The following is a 24,367-nucleotide window of genomic DNA, read 5'->3' on the forward strand; positions in this document are numbered from 1 at the left end:
CCCACCCAAACTAATCAACAATGGTTAAAAATAACATGCCCCAGCAAAACCTTTCATGATACATGGCCACAACTCACAATTCTCTACAAAATGTTCACTTTTATAAAGCTCTGATGTAAAAATCAAATAATCAAGCAGCAATATTTTAAGTGCAGCACAGGGTCTTCCATGTCACTATTTGCAACGCTTGAATTCATTTACATTTTATCAAAATCTAATACAGATGACTTAGGAATTAAGTCATTTTTTTAATATCCGTCATTCTATGTAGTGACAGATTTCATGTTTTGCTTATCTTTATCTTTGCTTTCCTTCGATTTTTCCTTCTTGTGTTTGTGCTTTTGGCTCTTCTCCAATTCCGTTTCGCTTCCAATGTGTTTCTTATGCTTCCTGTGTTTCTTATGCTTCTTGTGCTTCTTATGCTTCTTGTGCTGCTGCTTCTCCTTTTTCTTTTTCTTGCTGTCTTGACTCTCTCCCGAGCTGGCACTGCTGCTGTGGCTTCGAGGCTGACTCTCAGAAGGGCTTTGACTACAGCTAACACTGGGACGGCTTTGACTTCTGCTTGCTTCAGGCTGGTCAACTGCAGCAGGTGCTGCTGTATCCTCTTTCACCTTATCAGCAGACTTTTCTTTGGGGTCTTTTGGACTTTTTCCTGCAGCTCCCTCATCTTTTGCAGATACATTACTCTCACTGTCATTTTCATTGTGGTCTTTCTTTGCCTTTTCCTCCTCGGCTGGTCTGGTTTCTGGGTGATCTTTTGTCACTTTTGGGTGAACTTTCTGTGGGGTACCAAGAACCTTCTCACCCTTTTGAGAGGAAGATGTTTCAATGCCGCCTGTCTTGGGAAGCTCCTCCTTCACTTTTTTCGCAGGAGGTTCCATTCCAGGACATCTTTCACGAAATGAAGGAAATCCTTCGTTCTCATCTCCTTTTCTTCTCTTCTGGTGTTTTTGATGTTTATTTCCTTTGCCATCTCCCTGTGGATATTCCATTTCCTTCTCTTTTGATTTGGTAGGATCTTTGACGACATGGCGTGCTCTTCCAGAAGATTTTCCAGGGTAATTTCCAGCTCTATTACCAGCTGACCTTGACCTAGAACAATAGTTACGACTCTTCCCTTCGCCTCTTCTTGGATACAGCCGCGATCGCGAGTAGGAATGCAAATGGGAACGACAAAATGATCGAGAGTGGGAGCGAGAGGGGGAAGAAGCTGATCTTGACTTGGAGTAGGTATAGAAACTTCTAGAGTAAGATGAAGCACTAGAAGGAGACTTGGACCTTAAAAAAAACACAACACACACACACGAAGTTAATTCAAAACAGTCACTCTCCCCAGTTTTTTCCTTCCAGATTTGCTTTGGGGTTTTTGACTCTCCATACACTTATGTTCTTTCAGCTGCTGACATAATGCTACTGCCAACTGAAGAACTTAATAACATGTACAAGTTTCGGCTCACAAGACAGAACAGCTGTTGCTTTGTTAATGGAAAAACATACAGGAAGGCTAAGTCTGTTTCCACTCACTTCTACCACGCGAACTACCATAGCTATCGGCTGATTTAAGGTGGTGTATAGTGGCCTCTACTGCTATGTGAACGCACCCATTTTTTCACTACTCTGCAACGACATGCAGCGCAAATCATTTTTGTTGCAGTAAGATGCAAAAAGAGCAAGTCTTAATGGCTACAGTGCAGTATCAAACATCAGGAAAACACGATTTGGCCTGAAGACAGTAAAGCTCAATTTTAAAATGCCAGCTTAGTCTCTTTAACTTCACTACTTCTTTGGCAATTTGTACAGGATGCAAAATACTTGCACTGCAGTCTTACAATCAACACTTCTAGCCCAATGTCCTAGCAAAATCTTGCACATACCTCTAGCTCTAACCAAGGATAGTGACAGCGCTTCAAGAAAGAGTCGTATCTAAATGCTTCTAAACTCAGCCTCGAGTAATATGACTCAATGCCATTACTCTAGGAAGGATACTGACAGCATTACTAAGAGACAGCTATGCAGACTCCTGCCCAAGTGATTTGGGGGGATAGAAAACATCAGCTGCCCTGCGTTTTTTCTTCACAAGTTTCTCTTGTTTTTCATTTAACAATGTCAACAAAATTCTAGTGAAAGCCACCAGTCTGCAGTCCAGCTTAAAATCTCTCCGTGTACCTACAGGAGAGAGACAAAAGAGGAAGACAATTTCTCTCACATATCTCCTCCGATGTGCTTTGAGGTAATGGTTACAATCAGAACAGGGAGATGCAGAAAATCCGGCTACTACACCTATTCAGTTCCTAGCCTCCTCACGGCTCTCAGGAGGTGAAGGATGTCATTGCAGAGAAGCTTCAGGGAAAGAGACCCCTGTTCCTTAACAACTGCTGCCCCATTATCACCATCAGTCAACTGTAATCTCTGCCATATTTGAGCCAGTAACCTACCTATGAAACTCCTATCCCTGCTAATCCCTTGAATCATCCAATCCATCCAATGAGAGAGGGGTGCAGTGGAACTCCCCCTGATTCTTCCAGACAACCTGCTGCTCCATTACAGACATGTAAACCAGTTACCTGGAAAACGAATGCCTACGCTCCTCTGGAATCTTTTTACATTCCATCAATTCCTTAGCAAAATCACTGGTAAACTCATCAAGTTTGGACTTTTTCTTTTCCCTGTTAAAATAAGTTTGACCTTTATTACAAAAAGGCACCAAGAGACAAAACATGGCCAATATGAGAAAATATAGACTGCATGCAAATGCAACAGGGGAACATCCCATTTCAGCAAAAACAGTTCAGCGTTCCTACAAGTTTTAGGGAAAGTTTTAGAATTACATTTGTCTTGGTTTAGTTTTGCATGTTTACCATCTGCAACACAAAAGTATACTGGAAAAAACACTGTCATTTTTGCTTATGTCAGGTGCACTTGAGTGTAACTGCAGCTCATTATGTGATCAAAATACAAAAATGAAGAACAACGCAGCTTCACTGAGCCAAATACTTACTCCTCTTTAAGACTCCGTTGTTCTCTGTAAAACTCCTCCCTAGAGAAAGGAGATGCTTGAGTCCTTGGGATGGTAGGTGAAGGAGACATGGGTACTGCTCTTGGAACCCAAGCTGATGACGTGTTTGCGGGAGCTGGGGGATATCCTGGAGGGGGGACAGCGCACCCAGCAGATGGAGGCTGGCCAGGTGGAAACTGAGGAGGAAACGGTGGTGGTGGTACCCCCAGTGGAAGAGGAAGTGCGTGGCGTGCTGGAGGATACAAGGGAGCTGGAGGCACAGGCACAAAGACTGGTGTTGATTCTGGTAGTGCTGGGGCCTGAGTCCTTTGGGTACACTCGCTGTGCAGGCGTCCTCGATTTGGACCTCTAAAGAAACCCAAAACCATGTGTCACTGTTTGTTACACTCTGTCGGATTTTAAAGAGGAAAGCGAAGGAAGCGGGAGCATGGTGGGGAGCACTTCTTGTTCTCAACTTAAGCATTTTTCTCCCTGCTTTCCGTTCATGTGAGATTACACTCATTTCTTGATCCTCATACTTGCCTTCCACATCCTCACCCCCAACACTCCCCTCGGTCTTCTCTCCTGACACTCAGCTTTGCAGCTGCAAGTGGAGGCTGCCCACGCTTAACAGAGACTCCCATCTCCCACGTGCCATGTGCCCACCGCTCCTCTGCTACTCCTGGAGACACTTAATATTTCGCACTTCTAACCTTCAAAGTCCTGCACAAATATTAACTCATCTTCTCTCAAACTTCTTTTAACCTCTTCCACATACGCTTCCTGTGCTGTCGCCTCATGATGATGTACTTGGCCTGTTCTTGTCCCTGCATTGTTATTTTCTTGCTTACTGAATCTGAGATTTTAAATCATCTGTGGGGTGGATCCCCATTTTTGTTTGGATTTATCTTTGAGATTTTATAAACACAGTGCACCCTTACAGTCGATCTAACATCAAGCATATAAAAAAATGAAGGACTGACTTGGCACAGCAATAAGAGATAAAACAGACTCTTCTCTTTCCAACGGAGAGAAAGCAGCTTGGCTATCTGAGACGACTAAATTGAAGAAACTCAGAATTGTCCTAAAATAACAGCCTTGACTTTTCCAATGATTTGCTCAATCAGAATCAACTAAGTTGTTCAAAAAAGAATGCTGGAGGCTGGTTTCTATTGGGAAATCAATTTCTTCAGCCTTATACAGCCAGTGAGCAAAAGGGTGGCTTTCCACCTGATCCTTTAATTAGATTTGATTTTTAGATGCACTTATGGTTTCCTCAGAAAGCGTGCATTTTTCAGAGTCCTCTTTTCAATTATGCACTGGACTTCTATTGTAAATAATCTTACTGCGAGCACATACCCCTTTGTTAAAGCCAATTCAAATTAGGCCATTTAAAAATTAATGACCACTTGTATTCTACACAACTATCTGTGCACACTTACTTCATCATAAATCAGCTGTTGTAGAATTTATGTGTTACAGCCTCATTTAACAGGTTACCAGTATGAATACATTGAATTTCTGCAGAACACTTACAGTTCCCAGCCTGGTCTGCCACCTGCTGAGCAAATTGTACTGGCTCTCGCTGGATGACCTTTTGGAGTGGAGAGAGGAAAAAGCAAAAAATCCCATTCAGTGTATCTGAAGATCATTTTTTAACAGAAATTCTTTTTAGAAAAATTAAAAGTTACAGTTCCTTACCAGTGGTGCGTGTTGATTGTCCTTGGGGGCCCAGACGACTTGGTAATGCTGGTTGTCTTAGTACAGGGGTCTGACAGCCCTTGTGAATAAATGCAGACAGTTGGAAAACAAGCTCTACTAAAATACAAGAATCGCTGCAAATGTTGAAACAAAGCTTACCTTCTCTTCCAACAAACTGCTGACTGACAGAGACGAATATGTAGAATGTTCAGCAGCAGTCACCAGAGCAGCAGGAGGTGTAAGAGTCACGAGTGGGGGTGGTGGCAGTGGCAGCTGCTGCTGCTGGTGGTGCCACATCTGCTGACGGTGCCTTCTTCTGTAACCGGCTCCATTTTTGAAGTTGCTCACAGCCTAGAGGCAGAAAAACATTTACGCAAAGGTAATATGAAACTTCAGCAGATATACGAACAAAAGCCTCCACAGAGTAAAATTACTTGTGTAATTAGCTGTAAATGCTATCAATCCCCAAAGAAATCAACATGCCGATACATGAACACATCACATTAAACACTGATACTAGTGATTGGTAACTCGGAGTGTCTGTATTCAAAGTACTGCCCTGTTAACACAGAATTTGAAAGCGAGGCAATCACCTTAAACAAAAGCATGACCTGAATTTGCCAGATTGTCTCCAAGGAGTTGTAAGCTTCTGTGATAACAGATAATGCACTTGAAAGGTAAATTTAGCCTTATTCAAGTCAACCTTGCTTAAGCAGATGTAAACTAATATTTCCTTCCCTTTCAGCTTTTTACAAAGAGCCTATTCTTACAAGCACTTTACGTAAAAGTCATCAGGTTACCCGGCGTAGGCACTTGTTGGCCACTAAAGCATCAGGCGAAACACCTGTCTGATGACACTCTGGACATCTATGCTCCTCAGATTCCAGTAAGGCTGTTCTAATACCTGTGTACAATTAGAATAATCAAAATAGCATTTAGCCAAACTAAGGAAGTTTTGGGGGTTCTAATCAACTATAAAAACACCTATATGATCAACAGGTGAATATGGTCTTGAAGTGAGAGCATGAAGCTATAAAGGTTCAATAGCGTAAAAAATTTCTAGTATGCAGCAAATAACTCTAGAGTTTTGGTATGTCACTGTTGTAACATTTGAAGATGTAGAGTAGGCTGTGTCTTGATGTTTCAGCTAGTCTTTTTCCCACTATATAGTACAGTGAGAAGTCCCCACCCTCCAGGTTAACGAATAAAACTTGTCTCAGAAAAACAAATAGTAGGTTCAAAAAACCATTACTAGGTTCGCGCTCTGAAGGTTTTAACCAACTCTCCCGTGGAGGAAAATGTGGATTAAATGCTGCTAACTATCCGTTTGTTGCAGACCACCGAAAGTCACCAGAGTTGGCTATATAGTTTTGTATGAGAGAAAGGGCTGTGGGCAAACTAAATGCACTCAATATCCAATACTGCAATCACCTGCACAATCAGCCACTCCTCTCATACTCGTCCTTCCGCATGTAAATTTAACTAAAAAGCTATGTATTTTACTATTTATTTATTTATTTAACTATTAAAGCTCTGTGGCTTTTTTCCCCCTTTATACGAGAAGAGCCCTTTCCTATTCAGGGTATACTTAAGTATAAAATAGAACTGGTAACAAAATAATTTCGCTATCTCCTCTTTCTGCTTTCAGAAGAGCAGATGTGCTGTTTTGAATTAACAAACATGGGAGTTCACACTTACATTCATCACAATAACTGTTTCCACAGCAGGGAATAATAGCCGCATCAGTCATTATCTCCTTACAAATGAGACATAAAATCTCCTCTGGAATAGGATCATCTGAGGAGGAAGAGGATGGCTCCTCCGGTAAAAAGGGAGGCTTTTCCTTCTCTCTTCTAGCATAAGCTTCCCTGGAGGAGGGGAAAGGGGAAGGAAAAAGAAACAAATTAAAGATGGGTAAAGGAGAACTTTTCCAAGCTTTGGATCTTATCAAAGGAAGACAGGAGATGGAATTCTTCTCACTCCACATTAGCCTCCTAAAACATAGGCATTTAGTTGAACCTACTTTTCTATAGCCACCACACTAGAATAGGGAGGGGGGAACAATTTTCCCACCGCAGACCTCTCCCATTCAGTGGATCAACAACGAAATTAGCTCAGATGAGCTTGTGGGTCGAGATAAGGACAGGAGAGATCACTCACCAATTACCGTCACGGGCAAAACAGACTCAGCTTGGGGAAAATTAACTCAATATATTACAAATCAACCAGAGTAGGGTAATGAGAAATAAACCCAAATCTCAGAACACCTTCCCTCCACCCCTCCCTTCTTCCCAGGCACAGCTTTACTCCCAAATGCTCTACCTACCCTCCCCCCCCAGCGGCGCAGGGGGACAGGGAATGGGGGTTACGGTCAGTTCATCACACCTTGTCTCTGCCGCTCCTTCCTCCTCAGGGGGAAGACTCCTCACTCTTCCCCTTCTCCAGTGCAGGGTCCCTCCCACGGGAGACAGTTCTCCATGAACTTCTCCAGCGTGGGTCCTTCCCATGGGCTGCAGTTCTTCACGAACTGCTCCAGCATGGGTCCCTTCCATGGGCTGCAGTCCTTCAGGAGCACACTGCTCCAGCGTGGGTACCCCACGGGGTCACAAGTCCTGCCAGAAAACCTGCTCCGTGGGCTCCTCTCCACAGATCTGCATGTCCTGCCAGGAGCCTGCTCCAGAGCGGGGTTCCCACGGGGTCACAGCCTCCTTTGGGAACACACCTGCTCCGGCGTGGGGTCCTCCACAGGCTGCAGGTGGACATCTGCTTTACTGTGGACCTCCGCTCCACCGTGGACCTCCATGGACTGCAGGGGGACAGCCTGCCTCACCGTGGTCTTCCCCACAGGCTGCAGGGGAATCTCTGCTCCGGCGCCTGGAGCATCTCCTCCCCCTCCTGCTTCACTGACCTTGGTGTCTGCAGGGTTGTTTCTCTTACATGTTCTCACTCCTCTCTCCGGCTGCCGTTTTCCCTCTGTCCCAACTTTTTTTCCCTTCTTAAAAATGTTATCACAGAGGCGTCACCACTATTGCGGATTGGCTCGGCCTTGGCTGGCGGCGGGTCCGTCTTAGAGCTGGCTGGTATTGGCTCTCTTGAACACAGGGGAAGCTTCCAGCAGCTTCTTACAGCAGCCACCCCTGTAACCTTCCCCCCCACCCCCGCTACCAAAAACTTGCCACACAAAGCCAATACAGACATTTACGCACGGTTTCTCTCGTTCACTTTTTGGTCGGTCCAATTAATTCCATACTTACACATTAACACGTGGTATTGCGTATTTTCCAGTTTTTGTCACCATGACACCCTTCCTTTTGGGATCTTTCACCTCCACCAAGAAACTCCTTGGAATTCCTGTGGTCTTTTTCATCCTGGGCACAGACCCAAAACTTTCGTCCTGTTGAGACAAGAAATGCAGACATACCGCATCTTAAGACCCACACTTAAAATGACATTTCAATGATGATTTTAAGCAGCAAGAGCCTTTAATCCTCTCCTTTTACCTAGCGTAAGGGTCGCTCGACTAAAATACTTCTTTTCCTAAATGAATACAGCCAGGATGTTCCAAAGGCTTGAGCAGTGTTTTGAATTCGGTCGACATTCTTTGGCTTACCCTCAGGTTCCTTAAGGGCGAAACAGCCCTTAGCTCACCATCCACTCAGAGAAGAGACACAAAGCCGCTCCTCCTCCTCCAAAGGGCAATGCAGAGGGAGAGCTTAATGCAGTGCTCTGAATCACTCACTGGGGAAACTTATGTTCACCACCTCTATATGAAGGCTAAATTCATACCTCATGCATGTACCTTCAGTGACTAACATTAAACGGCATGAAGACGCAACCAGAGGCTTGTCTGATTAAAACACACAAATGTTCAGTAGATGGGGTCAACAGAAACATCTTCTTTTTATACAAAATACTAAAAACTATGAACTGTCACTAAAAAGAGTTAAAACCAGAAAAATTTCCAATAACATTGAAATGTACAAAAACACGCATACAAGTTCACAGAGAAAGATCTATGGACACATTTCATGTCCATGACCTAGAAAAAAAGAAAATTTTACATTTCTAATTCCAGGTTTCCCTCAAATTCTGAAAGGCTTTGCAACATTGCCATATAAGCTCTGTATTTCACCCCAAGAGAAACAATTCTTCACGTGAGTATTCATGTACTTGTTACCTAACTGCCAGGGTAAAACAATTAAAAACTAGGTAACACCAGAAGTCCCCCACAATCTTACCCCATTTCTTGGGCAGTTCTTCATAGAGTGGCCAGGTTTTCTGCAACGATGGCAAGTATATGACGATGCAGGTGGACCCACGGGTTTCTTCATGTAACTGCAAGTTTTGGGGGAATAAAAGAACAAGGTATGCACATGTCTCGCTTGTTAAACCAAACACCTCTACAGTTTTTTCCATAATCTTCAAAGAACAGATCTGACATTATCAACACTTACTTGATTGGATCATATTCATGGCAGGACTGGATCATCATAGCTTTTATTTTATCCTCTTCAGAAGCACTGGCTTCAGCCAGATTGGCAGTCTGTTTAACAGGCAATTATTTGACACGCACATTAGAAACACGTTTAAGCCCACACAGCCAAAGACAACACCGCTCACCCAGTCCTGTAAAGAGCAGCACAACACTAGCTGAGGTTGCATGAAAAGAGCTGCTTATAGAAAATACCGTTGTCCTGAAGATGTTCTGGAGAGCCCTTACACCGTTATTACATGGTGTTTGTGTGCGTGTTAACCTACTTGACAAGAGCGTTCTTGGGCACTCAAAACCTTAGGCTCTGTTTGTACCTTACAGAAAGACTGGCGTAACCAATCCAATTGTCTTCCAAGTGGACCGAAGGCATAAGTAGACAACATTACACGATCCAGTATTTTTAAGGTGATTTTTAAGCTCCAGCCTATTTGAAGAAGACATCCACTGTACATTTAATTGAGAAAGATGCATGCAAGTATCCTTATTTACATTTTGCAGCATTAAAGGGACACACAACTTAAGAGTCAGGGAAGTTGTTTTTGCTTGCTGAAATGCAGCTTCCCACACAGAAGCATTAAAAGCAAGCAAGCTTTTAATAATCCCTCAGCAAGACAAAAGATTCTTGTCACTACAAATTTGACCATCATGTGCTGGAGGCAGTCCACACTGCATGCTTCTCCCTCTACTAACTTCTTCATATTAAGTGATTTAACTACAGGAAGCACAATCTGCATTTTTTTTTCCAGTTGACTGTGTCCTTTTAACATATAAATTGTAATATCAACCTTATGCAGAAATAGATCTTTCAAATTATTGAAGCCAGCTGTTTTTTCAAAGTAGTATTTGTTCCAATGTTTTTATTTCACACTAGTCCAGATCCAAGCAGGGTCTAAGGGAGAGGCTGTAAAGGATGTGGACCTTCAAGCACCTAGCATTCAGATCAACCACTCAGATCAACCACTCATGGTTCTGTTTTTATATGCATTCATTCACAAAAGCAACCAACTAGTTTCAACATTCTATTAAATGGATGTTTCATAGACACCATTTTTTTCTCCACAGTAACATAATCCAGAGCAACACCTATGAAATCATTTCCATTAACATTTACAGAAAGCTTTACAGATACTTGACTAATTTCTTTGAACCCAACAGTTTACAAAACACATCCAAAACCCACAACACATTACTAGGAATAGACCAAAATTCAAACATGGCATTTCATACGTAGTAATAATAAACCAGAAAACTCTTAATGCATCACCTCCATGCCAAGTCAGTCTGCACTAAAGACGTTAGAGTAAGTAACAGGTTTGAGCTGCTTTCCATTATGTTCCTGTATTTTTCTGAAATACTGAAATTTTCTCAAAAGCTTAAATGTGTACACCACAAGGACACTTCTTCATATTTTAAGAGTAAAATTTGGCATAAGTTTACAGTACCAAGGACATGTTTAGGGACAGCACTAATGGAGACCAAGTTCTTTTGGTGGCTACCTTCCAAACATTTTTTTTCCCCCCCCAGATGCACACAATTTAATTTCTTCAGTGAGAAAGGAAAGAAGTGACCAGTGTGAAGAGATTCCTCTTTCTTGGAAATGAACTCCAGCCTTCCTTTTCAGAAGAAAGAACTAGCTCCTCTGCATTAGGCCCTGCCCTCTCTAAGCTTTGTAACTTTAAAGACTAGTTCTTTCATTGGCTAGCACTACGCCTTTTCACAAAGTGCAGACAGTAGTGCTTTCCCAGAGGAAGGTACACATTGTTGAGCAAAAAATGCAAGCAGGTCCATAGCAAAACATGGCATTACAACAGTTCCAGAAGGTCACATCTGCTAATATGCCACACATACACATCGGTATATTCCTAGAAACAATCAGGTACACTTTCACACTTCACACAGTCTGCATTCCAACAAATTAGATTATGTTGTCTACTGTCTATATACTAGCATTTATGAAACTGTGCAGCATTAAAAGAATGGATCTGTAACTTTAATGGCTAGAAATTCAAAAACAGCCATGCAATTGTCCATGTTACAGAAACGATTCTCTTTTGGCTGTTGCACACTCCCCCCTCCAAATGCCCGTAACTTACAGCCCATTCAATTCTTCTGGAAAAACTGTTAGTTTCCAATGCAAAATCAATGAAACATATGAGAAATGGTAAACAGCTTCTGAAATGCTGCTTCTGTGTGTCTGGAAGATGAGTAATAGTGCAACATTACGTTGAGGCTGATAAGGTACTCCCCTTCTATCTTCCCAAAGTGGGAACTGCTCTTTACAGGCTAGTACCAAAATAGACACCCATTTTAAAGTTAAAATTAATACTTTAAATTAATAAAAATTAAATTAAATTTTGTTTCCATTACAACAGTTATCCAGCTATAGATCACAGTATAAGATTTTAAAAAACAAAGCAAACACTTTTTTTTTTTAAAGAATTTGAAAAGAATATATCTATACCTTAGCAAGGTGGGCCAGAGAAAGAGATGCAGGAGAGTCATCTGTCTGTTCACAAAAAATTAAACACATATTCAAGTTCTACAGTCAAAACATAGCAATAGTTAAGGTCTACTGTAGTCTGAAAGTCTGCACTATATCCTCTGAGTGTCGCTGACAGGGGCACTGCCAACCCCGTGTAATTTGTGTTTGCTCAAAACAAAGTCCAAACCTATGGCACCTTAAGAGTGCCTGTGTGGTTAATGAGAAGAAACGAAAATAACCAAACCCGCTCGACATCAACTTACTGCTCCACAGTATCTCAGAGAGGGACCCTTGTCAAATGCTCACATCTGTCAATTTTCAGCTAAAAAGGATTTCAGTTTATTTGAGAAGGAAGCATCACTACAGGAAACTTATTTGCAGTGTAGCTTGTCAATTAATCCGTTAACATCTCATCACTTCTAAATGCACACAGTCATGCTTTTATGAAGACAGTAGCTGCCTGGCAAAATCAAGCACAGGTGTATCAGCCCTCAACCATGAACTCTGCCCCTCCTGTCGTCACTAAGTTTAAAAATGCCAAACTCACCATACCCCACAACACCCAAATAAAAACACCAAGCCAGAACATCAGCCATGAAAGTAAACCACCACTTTGTCTAGAAAAAAACAGGCTGCTCAAATTAGTGAAATAAAGGTGTTTACCATGACAGAGCGGCCTACAAAAACAGACAATACTGATGTCTTGTATTTTATTAGACCACAGGCCATACTATCCAGATTAGTTCCGGAGGTGTGAGAATTTAATATTATGCTTCTTACTAGCAGAGCAAACCCAATTTTTAATGATGATGAAAACATGGAGTCAGAGCACAGTCCTGTAATTTTTTTCTCCACTGCAACCACACTCCTCCCTCCCACCTACCTCCTGGAACACCCTGCAGGAGTGAAGCCCTCAGGCCACTAGTTTGCAATAGGCTGCAGCGTTTATGGAGAACTAATACTGAAATGCTGGTTTTCCACAAGTAAACAGGGTAACGCTTAGCTTGTTCCTTTTCCAGAATATGGAATTATATTATGCCACAAGCAGCAGTTAAGCTTACACTAGCAAAACATGATCAGAAAGACACCTGAATCACTGCTTATTAGGACTTTGGTTGTTCAAAAATGTAGAATAAAGTGTCACAGCGTAAACTGAAGAGCTCTCCTCAAGACGTCCCTAAATGGATCGGAGCAGAGATTAAAATCCTTCCTTGGAAAAAAGCCCTTGTCCTTTATTACCTAACGTAGTGGAAGAATTCAAAGGAGCAGTTTTAGCAGACTCTGGGGACAAAATATTTACATGCAGAAGATGTTTCCTCACTCCAGTTAATCATGTCTTCTCTAGATGTTTAGGAAAGCGCAGACAACATTACTCCAACACTAAGTAAAAAAATCATGAAAACGTGCCTTTGGAAAGGAGCACCCAGACCTGGAACAAGAGACCTTCTTTCCACTGCAAATCTTACCAGAAGATTCAACTTTCCTTCCCTTCACAACATTTGGTACCCACTTCTGTCAAAACGGAAGTCTGATCAAGTATTTTGAAGCTTCATGCTCCACATGCCACTCTTCTTCACATGTGGAAAAACAGGCCTATGTTCTCTCATGGCAGGCACAACCATTATCACTTTGCGGGTTTTCAGAAGCAAACAAGGAATTAGGAAAGCTCTCTATTGGAGTCTGGCATTAAACAGTCTAGGACTGACCAGTAACTGAAACATAACAGTTAATATTAGTTCTTGTATTTTTTTAGGAAGCAGTTATTATATGGCCTGCAGGCAACAGTCTGATTTCTTAAAGGAGATGAAAGCACTCCCTTCTATGAACAGTTACCAAAAGCAGCAAATAGAAAATTAATGTACTATTTAGTACGTTTGCCCAACGGCCATCTTCCAATGATCCTACATTCTTGTGTCTTTGGTTTTTTTCCTTTAAATTTCTACTGAAGTATTTCCTGCCAGTCCCTCCCATCGGTCAAGTAGAAACAACACCTCCACGACACTTGTATACAACCCTAAGGTAATACTGCAGAAGAACTGGGGAAAAAAAACCCAAACCGAAAAAAAACCCAAAGTAACCAAATAAAGAAAACCCTCAGAAACCCCACAATCAACAGTCAATGTATTAACTCCCATTTCAAACAGAAGACTAAACAGAAATTCACATAAAGCAAGTGGGAAAGGGGACAGAAAATAGGAGGAAAAGGCTAATCTCACTGCTGGAGTGCTGCATTTAAATTACAGTGGTTTCCTAAAACCCAATAGCTTGGTTAAACTGAAAATTCAGCCAGGAAGGATCACAGCTGTGCTTGGCGGTGCTAAAACAATGCGCGTGACTCTCTGCATTTCTGCAGCCTCTGAGGACTAATACCAACTAGAGATCCTTGCAGTTACTGAAATAGGAATACGAAAACAAATAGGATTCACTTTCTTGATTTGGCAGTAGTAACGGTAGGACAGCAGCACAGATTTGGAAGTGTAGAATGACAGCTAACATAAGAGCAAGACAATTAAGAAATATTCAAAGTATAAGCTTTTGTGCATCCTTTAAAAAAAAAAATCTGAACTGATTTTAACATTGCTGCTTTACTGTTCAACAATAATTGGCAAGCCTTCCCAGTGATTTATTCAGACCACACTAAGATCCAGGTTTGGCTTTGAAATACATGCAGAAAGACGTTTATTTAAAATAACAAAACAAAACAAAACCCCACACACTTTAGACCAAGACCTGAGTTAGCTTTAAGAATAAAGCTAACTGTGCCTCCAACACTAGAAGCACCTGAGGCTGCAGTGCTTCTACTCTGTGTGTGAGACAGAGAGAGAGAGAGAGGACTTGTAAAGAGAGATGCAAGGCTTCCACCCTCCCTATGGCTACCCACAACCCACATCAGGTACAGTCAGAGCAAACAAGAAGGGAACAGTCTTGCTTTGTCTTCCTTTTAATTAGTTCTAACTAACACTAAGTCTTCCCTCCCACTCCAGGATTTTTCCTTTCTTAAAAAAAAATATTTTTTTGAGACATCTATCTAAGCTTATGGTAAGATGCTACTTAGAAACGTAATACAAAGACACCAGGGAACACACGAGGCTGAAAGAATGGTAACCTTATTGATGAAGATGTGATTTGTGTTTATACACAAGCTAGTAAACAAAGAGAAAAAGAACTCTTTCCAAGAAATAAAACCCCATCTCAGTTAGATCAAATACTATAAAGGTAGTTTACATAAATGCCTTCCATTAACTGCTAGGGTCACTGGGCTCACAATGAGAGCCTTTCATGTCCAAAAAGGAAGTTGAACCAATCAGTGATAGAATTATGGATGTCAGGTTTAGGCTTAGTGTTTTTACACCAACATACAAGAAGTTTTCCACTTTAAGTTCATTGTATACCATTCCACGAGAATCAGAGGCTGTATTCTTGACAGAACACAACCCCAGAGCTCATCAATTTCTAGATTAAGTTACCCAAACAGCTGATCAAGGGATCAGATCCAATGATCCAGGGTTAGTGCAAAGCCTCACACCATTCTAGTGAAGAAAAAGCAGTTATACTTGAAGATGAAAAATAAAAACCAACAAATAGGAATTTTTACATTATAAGGGCTATTTTGAAAAGCACAGTTACACCTAGCCTTCGACCCAAGTCGCAAATCCAGATCTAGACCATTACCAGTCAGGTATTTCCTTGTGTGACTTCTCTCTAGTTTAGCAGCCGAATGACAGTGTTTTCTAACCCGAAGAAAAATGCTGCCCCTTTTCCAAATGGAAATTCAGAGTGGGGGTATACTAAAGAAAGGCTTAACCTTTGGGAAATCAAAGCAGCATCCAACCCCGAAGCCACCCAGGTCCAAAAAAGTACTGCAGGCAGAAGTTCAGACAAATGACAGGGATTTTACCCACAAATACACCAGGCTCTAACCTTGTGCCAAAATCTCTACACTGGGTCTTAGATATTTTCATTTGCAGACAAACTATTAAACTAAACTGCTTCATCAGATAGAGTGGAAAGATCAAATGCAGAACTTCCGAATACCACTTTGCGGAGCAACCATATTTAAATTCATGGCAATCTCTTAAAGACATACATGTACTCAGAGGGGCCCAAATAATATCACTTCAATTATACACTTTTAGGAACAAATACCCAAGCATTTAAGGACATGAAACGGAAACATTTAGCTGCACATGACTGTCCTCAAAATGTATGGGATATGTTGGTTTGGCTATTTGTTTGAACCCCCAGGTCACAAGTACGAAACAGTACCAAGTTTAACCACGGTGGTTTCTCAGTGAGTTTTGATAACATTTTCAAAATCCATTGGGCAAAAAGAGTATTTTAAAAAAAAAAGCTAAGTGATATAATGTGGAAATAGCAGAAAATTCACTCCAAACAATTTGGATTGCAAGAAACAAAAAGCACAAAACAACCTACAAACAAAACAATGTACAAACATACGCTTTACTAGCTATACACAGATGTAGAACATGGCACCATGTTCAGTTGTGCAAACCTCGCACCTACATGATCTAAAAGCGATCATACATTACCTGTACAACACAAAGTCATCCAGGAAATAGTCTAGCATATTCAATGTGAAATGCAATGCATCACTAGGCACCAATACCAATATTTACATTAGACCTGTGCAAGTGATGGCATTACCCAGTTTTTCCTATGCTGAATCAAAGACATTGTCTTTACAACATACACCAGGTTTTACTGGAATATATAATTAGTTAATGTTTGGAAAATTAATACAAGGCTACATGGTTTAGAATTAAGAGCAGTGTGTAGAAAAAAGTGTGAGATTGTGTTTTTACATACTGCTTTTGATGTTCCACGCACTGGCTCAGTTTGACTCCTGGAAGAAGAAATAAAGGTGATTAGAATTTCAAGTAAAGCACTTGGACCCAGCATAAAGCAGTGACAACAGGTTATAAAACCTGAACATCAAAACATCATGTTCTGATAGTCTAGGGAATGGGGAAATTTATTCATATACCTAAACTGTTCTCTCTCGGCACATTCAGCGCAACTAAAAAACCCAACAAACAGACCCAAATCCCGTTTCTACTTTGTCACAAATTAAGATGTACAGTTATAGAACACAACAGTGCAAGAGGAAGCCCTCAGGTATTTTGTCTCTGCTGCGTCAGTATCAAAAAGATGAAGTCTGTATCACAGCTTGGTGTTCTTAAATAATCAACTCTCAAAATACAAAGGCAACTTTAACCAATCCGTATATATCTAGTATTACAAATGGGTACCAGATACAGTACTTTAATTTCCAAGAAAGAACACTGACGTTCTAGACACTTTGAAGTGCAAGTTTACTTCAGAGAAAACAGTCAGTCATCTGACAAAGAGATAACAAAAATGGCAGCAGCATAGGCTTTAGAACAGAGTTTCTTTGTGAAAGCCCAAGCACTGTATTCAGATAGCTCCTACATTTAGCATATGCAAGATTGACTAAAAATAGTAGTAGAAATGTCACCTGAAAGCAGTTTCTGGGGTTTGGTGTGATTTAGGAGCCCTGTGACGAAAAAGAAAAGGTCTTACTTGACAGAACTTGCTTTAAGATAATCTTGAAAAGGCTACAATCTTTTTGGCAATAGTCATTACATTTGAAAACTTGCTGAGATTCCACACACTTATTGATCTGTATCTGCATGCCACTCATCAGGAATCAGACGTGCAGCCCTTGATCTAGTTAACAAACAATTCATACGTCATCCAAAGCGTCCCATGAGCAGAGACAATTCAATGGCTGCTGTGGAATTTACGTACAACTAGAAAGGCTCATGCTTCCTGCCACTGCTAGAATACCACCAGGCTCGCAAGTACAGCCACGTACCTCCTGAAGATGAGGAAGTACAGGGAAATACTTTAGATTACCACGCAATGCTTTCTTCATCCATTTACCTTGAAGAACATACAACAAGGTGAGTAACGCATTTTTGAAGGCCTCTCCACCGTTATAGCATACATTCCTCGTTCCCAAACATTAACCACTCTACCAGTTGTTTCTGCAATGTTTCCAGCTGAAGGAATAGAAAGCTCATCTGCCTGGTTCATTTTCAACACTACAACAGCAGCGCCATTCTTTCCGTATCCCCACATACAGGTCTTTGCTTGATCTTTGATGCTAGCAGCATCTCTCCTCTCATTTCAGGGCAGGATTATGATACCAGGAGAGAGCGCCAGCCAACCAGAAACGGAGGATGTGTTGACAAGGCGGCACTAAGCACACATATTTAAGTTAAACATGGCCAAAACAAGGCCATGGTTACAAGCACAACACTGTGCCGTCCTGAATTCCTAGGTAGTGCCTGAAAGCACTGCAGCAACTGCTGAAGTAATATGCCCAAAGTTTACAGGCAGACTCACAGCAATTCAGGGTTTTTTGCTCGCAAATGCTTCACAGGTACCAGGATGCTGCTGTGCTGTTTTTTCGAGACACACAGTAACTCACCAGTCTACTTTATTGCCTGAGAACCAACATGAGAAAGACATGGCAAAACCACAAGCTAATAATACCTACTAATTGTGGGGGAGAGGCGTCTCTTTAAGAAGGCTGGAAAACATGAATGTTCAAACAATGCTAATGTAGCTGAATACCTACATGACAGCAATAATCCTGTAGTCAGCATTGCATTTGCATAGCTGTAAGTTTAACCAACACATCCGATTCTCTGTCCTCCAGAAATCTGAGGAATATAGATTGAAAACCTGGAGCACTGATAGCAACTTAGGGTAAAAACAGACTTAGAGAACTAGTAACGCCTGGTAACGTGCTGAACTGCTTACTGAGTTTCAAGTTTGGAAGGGGTTAACTATTCCTTTGTTGTACTCGCTCAAAAGGTGATACACTTTAGGAGAGTGTTCTTTTTCTCTGGCCTGAAATGGACATTGTCTTTAGGAAACTAACAGGAATCACTTATGAATGGAACTTCTGGTTTGCATGGTTTGCCAGCTGGCAACCCTTGGTCTTTCCTCTGTGTCTAGTATGCAAAACACCCAGATTTACCAGGGGGTAAGAATACCTGCCATATCCCACCCTGCACCCCCCAAATGCAAGAAATAGTCAAACACTGACAATCAGACTCTTCTGAGGTGGGAAGAAATTAGAAGTTTACACAACAATGCCTATCTGTCTTTACTATAAAAGCAATCAAATCAAACACATAAAATAAGGAATCTCTCCACGTAGAGGAAATGGGATCAACAACTTGGCTCTCAGAAGAATCAACCCCAAGAACAAACCCAATGGAATCATCTTAAAAGCTACCATTGTTGCAGTTTCAACCCCATCTCCCAGCAGGCCAAAACACGAACGTCTGCTTTGGGACAGATATATTAAAATCTAGCCCATGACAACAAAAATTAACAGCAGCTTTAACAAGAAAGATACAATCTGAATGCCTCTTGTAAACTAATATCAATTTAAAAAGTTAATGCACTGAAACCCCTAACCAAGAATACAATGCTTTACGGATACTTACGTAACACGGGGTTTGCTGGTGACTTTAACTCCTCCAGCAGGGATTCTTCTAACAATTACCGATGAGTTCCTAGGAATCAGGGCATTACCATCTGTGTATTCTGAAAACAACATCAATACAGAAAAAGAATCTGCCACTTTACGAGAACCTATATCAATACATAATTACACAACATTTCAGAGAATCCCTTTACGGATGGAAAAGCAAAGTTTGATATGGAACGTTGCACTTTTATCGTCCCAACACACTGAAAGTACATTTCAAGAAACCTTCAGGTTTGATAATCAAACACAAGCAGCACAATCTTTTTCATGGTTTTACAATGGTTGGAATGCCAACAGCAAAATGGTCTCAAAGGTCACTGAAGCGGAGTCTGCTAATGCGTGAGGTTCTTTCCTGATCTAGCTTAAGTTGCTTTTGCTTCTGTTAGGCTACAAAACCAACAGAGCTTTGGAGAAAAACCAACCACAGCAAAGTCTCACCTGCATAAACCAGATTCTGAAGTCTGACTAGCTTGCCCTGCAACAAAAGAGGCCCTCAGCTAAAGCATGACAACTCTGCGCCATTGCTTTCCTAGCTGTTAACTATATCAATTCCCCTGTGCTGCTAGTGGTCAAGACTGACAGAACACAGAAGAGCGCCTGCCATCTCTGTCTATTCCTTGGAGCTTAATCCATCAACAACACCGCTTCTCAGCTGCTCGGCGCTTTACGTGTAAATGGAAACAAAACTGGCAATGCTAGTATTTGGATCAGAGAAATCTGGGGGGGGGTTGAGCTTGCTTTCACAAGTAGGGCACAATTGGCTCCAACTAAAGTGCTATCTCCCCTCTGAAGCTTATCATCTAGTTTGAATTAACCCAAGGGATGTGAATTGGATGTCAATAGTTGTGGATGCCCCGTCCCTGGGCTTTTGAGCAACCTGGTCTAGTGGAAGGTGTCCCTGCCCATGGCAGGGGGGTTGGAACTGGATGATCTTTCAGGTCCCTTCCAACCCAAACCATTCCATGATTCCAGGATTCTATGAATTCTTGCGATTCATTTTGCAGAGCTGAGACACTCAAACAAAATTCCTTACGACGACAGCCGTGAAAAGCCTTTTGAAAAGAGAGTGGGCCTGAAGCTACCCATGCTTTGCCTGGGCTTACACCATGTTAGTCTTTGAAGAGGAGGAAAGCCTTCTGACCTTCTACATAAGGCCCAAACAATCAAAAAACCAAACTACCTGAGACACTTGGACTGAGTAAGCTTAAAATGCAAAGATCTCTCCATGAGAATGGTTTTTATATTGTCCTTACACAAGCTGGATATGACTAAATATTTTAAATCACTATCAGCAGCCATTCCCTGTAATCTGCCTACAGTTTTAAATATTAAAAGCTCTTACCTTTGCAGACCGAATCAGAACAATGGTCTGAAAACCAAAGATGCTGTATATCTAGTCAAGCTCTGACAGGGTGGTTTTGCTCAGTGATCACACACAAAACAGGAATATTTCACAATTTATGCTTCATTTTTCAGTATATTATTCCTACAGGCAGGAACCTCTCTTACCCCAAAACTCACCTACCAGAAGACATTATTTCCACAATGAAATGAACATTTTACTTCTATTTCCAAATGACAGAATGCTTCTTCAGAAAACTGAGAAATCATTTAGCTGAAACTAATTCCTGATCTTCCCCCCTAGGGAACCGAACAGCAAGCTTCCTCTGGACTTCCGAGGAGGTTCAAATTGTAGGAGAAAGGACTACTAATGACGAAAACAGAAGCTTTTACAGAAGTCATATATCCTGAAAGCAACCCCTAGAGCTCTTCTCAAAGAAGAAACTCTAACCCTTCCACAGCCACCTGTCAAGAAAGGCCTGCACTGGGACTTTTTGATGGAGAAGGAGCTGAAGCAGTACTGGGGCCCAGGCAGGCAACTGGGACATCATGGCAGCTGCAGATCTAGAAGCCCAAACCAGCTGTTTCGACCTGCTGAATGGAGTCATACAGAGCGTTCTTTCTGGTCCCGATCACAAACCGCTGGACTGACATTTCAGAGCTAGAGGACAAGCAACAGCGGCTCCACAAAAAGGCAGGAGTTTGCTACACCTGTGCTGAACTGAGGATTGTTCTAGTTCTGCAGCAGCTTTACAAGTGGCAGCACCTCGCCTAGGAAGAGACTGTATATATGAGGACAGCAACCAATGCATTTATTCACAAATGATGCAAGCCTGCAGAGGTCACTTCGAACATGCCCAACAGCTGTGTGATGCAAAAAGAGGAAGAAGTCCTCTTCTAGTACTTGGTGACAATTCATTGACCATTAGAAGAGAAGCATTGACACCTGCCTTCTGAATAGACTTATCCTTGAATGTGTGTGTGTATATATATATATCTTGTGATATATGCTTGTTTTCAATTCGCTTGTTAAGTGCACCATGAAGAGAGGTCCAGCCATCTAGTAACAGACTGATATAAAACTGAATTCACCTTAAAAGTCCATCAGCGCACATTTAAATGGATCAGCTGAAGAGTGACAATAGTGCGGTGAAGGAAAGGCTTTCTCTGTATAGGACACTTATCCCGGCACCTATTTGTATTTGGTACTGAAGTATCCCACCAGCTTGGTCACCATCTCAGAGAATTTGTGGAAGAGTGTTTACATACAGCAGAGTCCATTGCTGAGTTAGTTCTGTGAAGGGGCCTGATACCAATTGGCTTTAAGACATTTATTTTTCCTTCGCCGCAATTAACTGAACTAATTTTGGTGATGAAATTTTATGAGAGGTGAAGCCAAACAATGTCGACTAAAAAGTCAACTTTTTTCTTTTTTTAAATAGGGAAGGACCAAATCTGGCGCGCTATTCCCGAAGTCCCTCTCAATTTGAATTTAACAGAAGCCAGCTTAGTCTAACAGCTCTCAGAATGAACTGGTGTCTCCCAGCAGGAACCTGTTCCCCATGGGCAGCAGCATCCCCTAGCAGAGACTCGGCAACTACCAGGACCTGCAAAGCAGCGTCACACTGCCTCACCTCGTGACTCCACATCTGCAAAGTGAGCAGTGACGTCATGCCCAACAAGGTTACTTTTCACACTTGTCCAAGCAGTGCTCCAACAGAAATGTTCAGCAAAGCTGGAGGTAACAACATTGTTGATTCCTATTCCCTGATAGCACAACACTTGTTTTTTGTTTTACTGGCAGGGATGGCCAGTAAGGGGCTACTGGGCTTTTGTCAATCTGACCTGTGATTAAAAATAAGGATCCCGTTAACTCAGAAAGCTTGCAAAAGCAAAGGAAGATTTGGATGTTATCTCCAAGTCAAGAGCAGAAGAGACCTAACAGTCTAAAAGACAAGAAACTTGGTATGCTTGAAAGACCCAAGGCAAAGAAGTATTTCATGGAGGCAGAGAAGTTAAACAAGAGCTACTTTGACTGCTGCCTCATACGGACTCGGAAATCTTAAATCAGCTATTGCATTAGTATCCACAACCTTCCTCCTGCAAAAAAGTACAAGCAGCTCAGGTTATGCTCCGCTTCACGCTGAATGCACAATTTAAAAATCCCATTTTTAAATTCACCTATACTTCTGAAAATCTGCTAGCTTTACTAATTTCTGTCATATGTATGCTATCAACAGGTTACTGAAAAAAGCTCCTACTTTATTTTACGGCCTGCTTTAACCCACCGTTTGGAGTCTGACAGCAGTGCAAAAGCACCTCTCTGAGCACTATGCAGAGAAGTATTTTCACCCAGATAAAGTACAGAAGCTCTTCAGAACAGAAGTCATCAGAAGGCAAGCCGATATGTGAAATGACAAAGAAAAGCCTTGACTAGCCTTAGATGCCTTGCCAACCAGCTGATATGCTGCTGGGGAAAGGATTTGCAGAGTAAGAGCTGACAAGGACTACTAACATGCCAGACTCTCTCTACCACAAAAGAGGGTAACTCCCGAGAACACGTTTTCCCCCTAGCGCTTAAAATTATGCTTTCTCACGAGGTGAGTTTTTAGCTCTCTTCTCATCAACGCCCCTTGCACACTTTGCGACAAACAAATCATCTGTGTAGCTGCACTGAAAGCACTGCCTTGAAACATCCTGATGAACAGACTGGACTATTACTGGATTTCCAGCTTCCACCCAAGCTGTCGCGGGGTCGTCTGCGACACCGCCAGCCGGGCAGTCCCCGAGGCCCCGTGCCTGTTGCCCCCACGCACCTTCGTTGGTCTGGGCGTTGGTGATCAGCAGGTCGCAGCTGGCCGCCGTCAGCTTCTCACGGGCCATGATCTGGAGCTTGAGGTCAGGCAGAGAGATGTAGAGGCCGTCGAAGGTGACCATATCATAGTTCAGCTTGGAGAAGAACTTGTAGTGGACACACGACATGGTCGGGGCCAGGCGATGCCTGCTCCACGACAGCGTCTACCGTGGCAGATGGAGGCGATGCTCGCCCGGCTCCTCCTCGCAGCCCAGGCGGGCAGGCGGACGATGGGGAGAGGCCCTGTGAGAGACCGAAAGAGTTAATGTCTCAAACATGGCGGTGGGGCAGGTTCTACGTAATGACGAACTCTGCTTAACAACGAACCCTGCACAGCAAGGAACCACAGGTGAAAAGAAGCCAATCGGCACAGATCAGCACAGACATCAGCAACAGGATGGGGAGGCCATGCCTGGGGGTGTGCAGCTCTGTGTTCTGATATGCTGATCTGATATGCTGAGCAGGGCAGCTCACCATGCATGGCCAAAGATCAAACAATGGTCAGGTCTGCAGGGAAGGAGGAGTTACTCCACAAATGACCTCCAAGCCCAGCGATCCATTTCCCGAAGGTTCTGAAAGCACAAACCGCGCATGACACTTAACTAGCCTAATGAGTTTGAGTGCTCTCTCAGTCATCGCAGCTGCTGCTGCCACAGCCCCAGCACAGGACATCAGGCCTTGAATTACGAGGTCTAGTTCTGCTGAGTCACATTCTACAGCTTGCAGACGTTTCTGGGCCAACTGGCTATTCCTTTCTGCCCATGTAAATATAATACCAAAGGCTTGTTGTAGTCTGGCAGGGCTCATGAGGGAGCTTCCATGACTGCTTGCTTTAGCTCTTTCAATGCCTTCTGGGTTTCCAGAGTCAGGAAACCCTTTTGATTTCAGTGCTGTCCTCTATATCCAAGGGATAGTTATTTTTGCTATTTCCGTCTGTTTGTTCTTCCTGTTAC

General features: G+C 42.3%; 1 protein-coding gene across 1 annotated transcript; it reads right to left on the bottom strand.

Moving 5' to 3' along the window:
- Window positions 1–263: 263 nt before the first annotated feature.
- LOC142026389 (E3 ubiquitin-protein ligase RBBP6-like) lies at window positions 264–23,542 on the bottom strand. The gene is made up of 16 exons (XM_075019348.1): window positions 23,377–23,542; window positions 19,176–19,275; window positions 17,168–17,206; window positions 16,498–16,534; window positions 11,650–11,694; window positions 9,151–9,239; window positions 8,935–9,031; window positions 7,951–8,090; window positions 6,395–6,564; window positions 5,497–5,600; window positions 4,856–5,047; window positions 4,697–4,775; window positions 4,532–4,589; window positions 2,999–3,364; window positions 2,565–2,666; window positions 264–1,278 (listed from the first exon to the last, which is right to left on the bottom strand). Exons 1-16 carry the CDS (start codon window positions 23,540–23,542, stop codon window positions 264–266), a joined length of 2,799 nt encoding a protein of 932 aa, XP_074875449.1.
- Window positions 23,543–24,367: the final 825 nt, after the last annotated feature.

Source organism: Buteo buteo, chromosome 33 (assembly GCF_964188355.1).
Source record: "Buteo buteo chromosome 33, bButBut1.hap1.1, whole genome shotgun sequence".
Taxonomy (NCBI): Eukaryota; Metazoa; Chordata; class Aves; order Accipitriformes; family Accipitridae; genus Buteo; species Buteo buteo.

What these genes read in the sequence shown, in the direction of transcription:
- LOC142026389 (XM_075019348.1), bottom strand. Translation starts at nt 23,542, where the DNA reads ATGTCGTGTGTCCACTACAAGTTCTTCTCCAAGCTGAACTATGATATG. An exon ending in CATGAATATGATCCAATCAA is followed by an intron (nt 9,032 to 9,150) that starts GTAAGTGTTGAT and finishes CAAAACTTGCAG; the next exon opens with TTACATGAAGAAACCCGTGG. An exon ending in AGAACTGCCCAAGAAATGGG is followed by an intron (nt 8,091 to 8,934) that starts GTAAGATTGTGG and finishes TTGTCTCAACAG; the next exon opens with GACGAAAGTTTTGGGTCTGT.